Raw genomic sequence first — 6,396 nt, forward strand, 5'->3', positions numbered from 1 at the left:
CGGCTGCATCCACCTTGCCTTTTCCTAAGTGTCTGCTCACCTTTCTAATTTTTATAAAGCATGGCATGTGTTAGGTATGGCTGGGCCACCAGATCTCATTGACAGATACCTGCCCTGGGCCCCTGGAATGTGAATACTTCACGACCAGGTGCTGATCACTTGTCCCACTGGACTTAGCTTTTTCGTTTGCCACTTTCTACTTGGCTTTTGACAGATAGGTGTGATATGGACAGCAGGGGGGATTACAGGCCCGAGGCCCGCAAAAGCCCGTGCCCTTTCCCAAGAACAGCATAGCTCTCATGCCCTCCACTTTGCATGTGCCCGAAGGCCACTCAGTGCCCTTGGGCCTCCTTGGAGAAGAAGCAAGAGGTGGCCCTCCCTGCGCCCTGCTGGCCTGGCTGAGGTGGTCACTCAGCTGTGAACACTCAGGGCAGCTTGGCCTGAGGTCTTGTGGGAGCCCGCTTTGATAGGATGGGAGGAGGGGAGGCAGGAGCGAGACTTTAAGTGTTTACGGAGGGATAAGCGCCCTTTGCACTCTGCTCCAGAATAGATCCTAATTTTGCAAGGAGATACTCTGACCTCTGCAAGGACTTATGTCTCAGACCCGATAGATGTAGATATATAGGTAAATAGATGATCCGTAGGCTACCCGCAGAGAAGTTTGGAGAGGAAACTGCAGGCTGGAAAGCATTTTCATACAAACTTGATGAAAGTTTTTCCAGAGGGAAATTAAGAAAACCACACACAGAAAAAGGCCCCTCCTCTTTAGCTCAGAAACTAGACTGTCCATTTTTATATTTGGTGGATCCTCGTCTCCATTTTTACCATTTTATCTTAGAGCGGAAGAGGCAAGGGAGCATGGTACTAACACTAACAGTAATTAATGACCATAAGCAGTGAATACAACTCTCACAACAAGGGCTCAGTCTGTGGTTTCCTATTGTCTTGTCGCCAAGGGACATGTGATGTCAATCCACCCTGGTGACTCTGTACCTGGCCCCATGGACTAAGGGGATTTCGCAGCCTTGGCCACCTAGGGCCACAGCACAAAGCTGAGCTTCACCAGTGAGTTGGTTAAAGGGTTTATAGAGTTTGCAGTGAAACTCCTGCCAGGAAGATAATTACATTTCTGGCTTTTGACACAAGGTGGGACTTCACAACAGAAACCAATAGTAAGCAGTAAAGTCTGCTGAGGCCTCAAGAGGACAGGGTTTCTCAGTCTCAGCACCATTGGTATGTGGGGCTGGACAATTCTTTGTTGTCGGTCTGTGCTGTGCATTGCAGGATGTTCGGCCACACCCCTAGCCTCTCCCCTACCCACTGGATGCCAGTAGCAATCCCCTAGTATGACAACCAAAAATGTCTCCAGATATACCAAATGTCTCTGTGGTGGAGTGTGTGTGTGTCTAAAATCTCCCCCCAGTTAAGAAGCACTGCTCTAGTGGCTAATAGCAGGGGCCCTGGAATCAGACTGCTCAGATTCAAATCTTAGTGCCTGCAACCTGTAGGAGCACTGAATGAGTTAAAAAACATAAAGGTAAGGCTTCCCTGGTGGCACAGTGGTTGAGAGTCCGCCTGCTGATGCAGGGGACACGGGTTCGTGCCCCGGTCCGGGAAGATCCCACGTGCCGCAGAGTGGCTGGGCCCGTGAGCCATGGCTGCTGAGCCTGCGCGTCCGGAGCCTGTGCTCTGCAACAGGAGAGGTCACAACAGTGAGAGGCCCGCGTACCGCAAAAAAACCAAAAACCAAAAACATAAAGGTAGGCTACCACATAATTTATCTTCCAAACCGGAGCAATTTGAGAGCGAAAGAGGGTTATAATAATCTCATAACCTGAGACTGTCTCAGCAACAGGGATGTGTGGTCAGCCATTAAGTCCACACACAGTGTTGAGCACAGAGCCTGACCCAGTGTCCCCTGGATGACAACTGTGCTAAGTGTGTTACAGGTAGGAACTTTATTTAATCCCCCTAAACCCTATGAGGTGGTACTGTTATTATACCCTTTTTTTTTTTTCTTTTTGCTGTACAGGGGCCCCTCACTGTTGTGGCCTCTCCCGTTGCGGAGCACAGGCTCTGGACGCGCAGGCTCAGCGGTGGCCATGGCTCATGGGCCCAGCCGCTCCGTGGCATGTGGGATCTTCCCAGACCGGGGCACGAACCCGTGTCCCCTGCATCGGCAGGCGGACTCTCAACCACTGCGCCACCAGGGAAACCCTATTATACCCTTTTGATACACGGGAAGATTGAAACACTTAAAGCTAAAATAACTTGCCTAAGGTCACACAGTGAGTAGCACAGTCAGGATTCGGGTCCTGGCAGGCGAGTGTCCGTGCCTGTGTTCTAACCACTGTCCATGTGTGCTTGGGGGTCACAGGAAACACAGTGCTGCTGAACGTTCAGCGAACCCCACATGGACTTCTAGCTCTGGGTTTTTCACAGTTTCAACATTAAACCCATTGACAAATCTGGGTTTTCAGGGGTTACTGTGATGGAAAGCGAATACATGGAGATCAGTGTGGAGCAGGAGATGAGAGTGGCAGTGTCCCTCCAATTCCCAGCTTTGTGGAGCTCAACGGGGACACCCATCCCTTTAGGAAGTCATTATTTAAGAAAGAGATGAAAATTTTATTTTTAAAATTCATTCATTTATTGTTTTCCCAGATGGCTTCTAAGTTGTTAGGACATAAAGTCAAGTTTTTTTGGACCCAGCTGCTTAATAAATGGAACTGCTGGGTATTTCTTTTGGCCTACAGGTGCCATGAAGGTGATGTGAAAGGAGAGAGTTTGGGAACATCTGTACTCACCATTTTGCCATTGGGAGAACTCTGGAGGGTAATGATGAAGAAGGCTTTCTGGCACAGAGACCCCACTCTGGTTGTCCACTCTGGGGAAACCTCTTCCTGCCTCCGTGGTACTTGCACGCACGCGTGTTACCAAATCCCACTTGACTTACCTTTATTTCAATCTCTTGCCCTTTATCAACTGTGTCGGGAAGCAAACTGCTTCTCTTTTACTACCTGAATTTAGTCAAGGTTCAAGTTGAACATCTCCCACTGACATGCAATCTGCCCTTCAGGTCAGAGGTCACATTGCCAACTCAGACCCCAAATGCCACAGTGATAAGCAAACACAAATGCACCCCACCCCCGTGCCAGAGAGCACCTCAAGGCTGGTACACCAAACTTTTAATAAATACACAGAGATGATTACAAGACAGATGGCCTGGTAGCATGGCAAAGGGGAAGACGGTGAGGGTGTGCATGGTGGGACAGTGTCTGGCCAGGGCAGTGGTCACTGGGTCTAGGGCCACAAGCATACTTTCATTCTCTGTCTAATTTACCATAACAGAAAACTAGACAGCAGGGGTGTGGTGGAAACATCTGGGTCAGGGCCTTTTATTACTAACCAGGGGCCACCCTGGACAAGTCACTTCTTGCTGTGCCTCAGTTTCCTCATCTGTAAGGGGACTGGATTGTCCAGTGCTTTTTAAATTGGGGTGACAGAGGCACATTCACCACCTGTGTGTGCATTTGGAGTGTCTGTCTTTCCGGGGTGCTAAGTTTATTCAAGATTTTGGGGGGCCCACTCTTTTTACATTAAAGCATTTTATATCTTTGTTCAGAAAACAGAATTTACATGGATTTTAATTATGGTAATTAATAATTGATGAAGTTTCGTGAGCAATTACTGTGTGCCAAGTGTGAATTCCTTTATATGATCCTCACAATTACCCAATGAGATATTATGTCCATTTATAGATTTTAAAAAAACAAGGGCACAGAGAGATGAACCAATCTACCCAGTCACATGTTACTAAGCAATGATAAACAACTGGTTCCCTTGCCCCCCAAAAAGATCTGGGCCCATTGCAAGGATTTATCCGCAGGCCCGTGAGACTTCTCTGGTGAAGCCTGAAAAGCACAGGCCAAAATAATCTCACATTTTGCGATCACAGGTCCAGCTCTGGCACTCCTAAATCAGTTTTAGCTAAATCAGTGGATTAAGGTCATCCTCCGGGTGCCCCTGGAGGATGAAGGGGGCTGGGGAGGCCTTGGGGGGTTTCTGGGGGTTCACTAGGTGAGGTTTCCGGGCCGCTCGGGCGCTCCTGTTCGGCCCGAGAGCGGCCTCTGCCTGGGCTGCCGCCTCCCTCCCAGCTTGGGTGTTTCCAGCCGGCGTTGCCGGTACTTCCTCGTTCCCGCGCGCGCCCCAGGCTTAGCTCGCAACGCCCAGCGCCGGCGCTGCTCAGGCGGGAGGGGGCCAGAGGGGAGATGTCGCAACCGTCTCCCTCCCTCTTTCCCCGCCTTCGCACTCAGTCACCTCCCAGATGAGCCCGCTCGCAGACGGCTGCGGGCCGCGGTGTGCCCGGCATGTCCCCTCAGTGCGCGCAGGCGGCGGGCATTGGGCCCGCGCGCAGCCTGGAGCGGACCAACCGCACCCGCTTCCCGTTCTTCTCCGATGTCAAGGGCGACCACCGGTTGGTGCTGAGCGCCGTGGAGACTGTGGTGCTGGCACTCATCTTCGCGGTGTCGCTGCTGGGCAACGTGTGCGCCTTGGTGCTGGTAGCGCGCCGACGGCGCCGCGGCACCACAGCCAGCCTGGTGCTCAACCTTTTCTGCGCGGACCTGCTCTTCACCAGCGCCATCCCGCCCGTGCTGGCCGTGCGCTGGACAGAGGCCTGGGTGCTGGGCCCGGGTGCCTGCCACCTGCTCTTCTACGTGATGACCCTGAGCGGCAGCGTCACCATCCTGACGCTGGCGGCAGTCAGCTTGGAGCGCATGGTGTGCATCGTGCGCCTGCGGCGCGGCGTGCGGGGCCCGGGGCGGCGGGCGCGGGCCGCGCTGCTCGCGCTTATCTGGGGCTACTCGGCATTCGCCGCGCTGCCCCTCTGCATCTTCTTCCGCGTCGTCCAGCAGCGGTTCTCCGGGGACGACGAGGTGAGCGCCGGTGTGTGCACGCGGGGCAGGTGTCCGGGAAAGGCTGGCAGGCGGGTTGCGCCGGAAACGGTGATCTGGGATGGTCATTAACAAAAACAACAAAACAATAATAGGCCGTTTGCTGCATTTAATCGTTGTGTCACCGTGCGCGGCACTAAGTTTTATCTGTGAAATTTCACTGTGACCCTACGATGTAGATCTCATAAACGCCCTCCAAAACGTTGTAAGTGGAGCCCCCGTAATGGCAGTAAAGTGCACTGACTATTGAGAGATTAACGGGGTAAGGGGCTTAGCGGCCAGACAGACCGAACTAGGGGACCCGGAATGACTGATCACATTATAGTTAATTCTGCTTTCTCGCAGTACTCTTATTATCACACCTATTTACAGATGAGGAAGCTAAGGTACCCAGAGAGTAACTTGCTCAGGGTGTCTCAGCCTTAGCGCGAGGAGGAGCTAAGATCGCGCTCAGCAGATTCAGTGCGGGCCGGATGAGGGTCCTGCTTTGAGAATCGCGGGCAGGTGTGTGTGAATGGGCCGGGGAGAAAGGGCTTTGTTGACCCAGAGACCCCGGACCTAGTGCTGCCTCTAGCGGGGCTGTGACTTCCCCTCCGGAGCCTCAGTTTTTCCAACTGCAAGACGGAAAGATTAGACTAGACCATGGGATCTTACCCTGGGAGCTTTGAATGAAGAGTGGCTTCAGAGTATCTTGGACGCCCCAAATGTTCCGAAGATTCCAGAGGCTGAGCCCATAAGCGTTATTCTGGGCACCGCACCCAGAGTTGTCATTAGGATCATTGCGGGGGTCCAGGATCTAAAAAAGATTCTGCGCACAGTTCATGACATTGGCTCGAGGCTATTCCTGTCCCGCGGTACAGAATTGCGGGCGCAGGTTTGTTCTCTTTGCCGCCCTGTGGCGCCGCTGCCGCGTTTGCGCGCGGAGATTCCCCCGGGACACCTGACCTGGACAGTGGCCGGCGGTTCTGGCTGTTATCGCGGTGTTAGGTTCTGTGGGCCTCGCGGGGAGGGCCAGGGACAGAGGTACGTACGCCCCACGGGAAGGCGCGAGTCTTGAGGCTCAGCCTCCTGGAGTGTCTGCCCGAGGCTGGGTTCTCCGCCCCGTTCCTTTTCCCTACGACAGCAGTCGCTGGTTTTCTGGCCGTGGGACATTAAAGCTCAACCTTGGCCCTAGGAAGGAGTGTGGGGCCTCCCAGCAGAAATCACAGTCCCAAAGAGAGCCCTAAGCAGTGACCAGAAGGGGTGGGAGAGCCGGGAGGGAGGGGGGAAGGCTTCTAGCTATGAAGGTGAACGTAGGCTGACGTGAACGCAGTAGTGGGCTTCTCTGGACGTTTCCCAGACTGGTCTCTCACACAGGCCTTTCACTGGGGAGAGAAGTCTGCATCCTGTGTGAGATATATATATATATATATATATATATATATATATATATATATATATA

General features: G+C 52.8%; 1 protein-coding gene across 3 annotated transcripts in view; it reads left to right on the plus strand.

Moving 5' to 3' along the window:
- The first annotated feature begins 3,188 nt into the window (after nucleotides 1-3,188).
- FFAR4 (free fatty acid receptor 4) overlaps nucleotides 3,189-6,396 on the plus strand; it is a 20,356-nt gene continuing 17,148 nt past the window's right edge. The window contains exon 1 of one of the 3 annotated variants that reach the window (XM_027112083.1): nucleotides 3,189-4,937. In XM_027112083.1, the coding sequence (XP_026967884.1) occupies nucleotides 4,371-4,937 (567 nt within the window). In that variant the 5' untranslated portion in view covers nucleotides 3,189-4,370. The remainder of the gene's footprint in view (nucleotides 4,938-6,396) is intronic. The other 2 variants (XM_027112084.1, XM_027112081.1) reach the window with 2 other exon arrangements.

Source organism: Aethalodelphis obliquidens, unplaced genomic scaffold, assembly GCF_003676395.1.
Source record: "Aethalodelphis obliquidens isolate GAN/ISIS:26980383/991018 unplaced genomic scaffold, ASM367639v1 scaffold11, whole genome shotgun sequence".
Classification (NCBI taxonomy): Eukaryota; Metazoa; Chordata; class Mammalia; order Artiodactyla; family Delphinidae; genus Aethalodelphis; species Aethalodelphis obliquidens.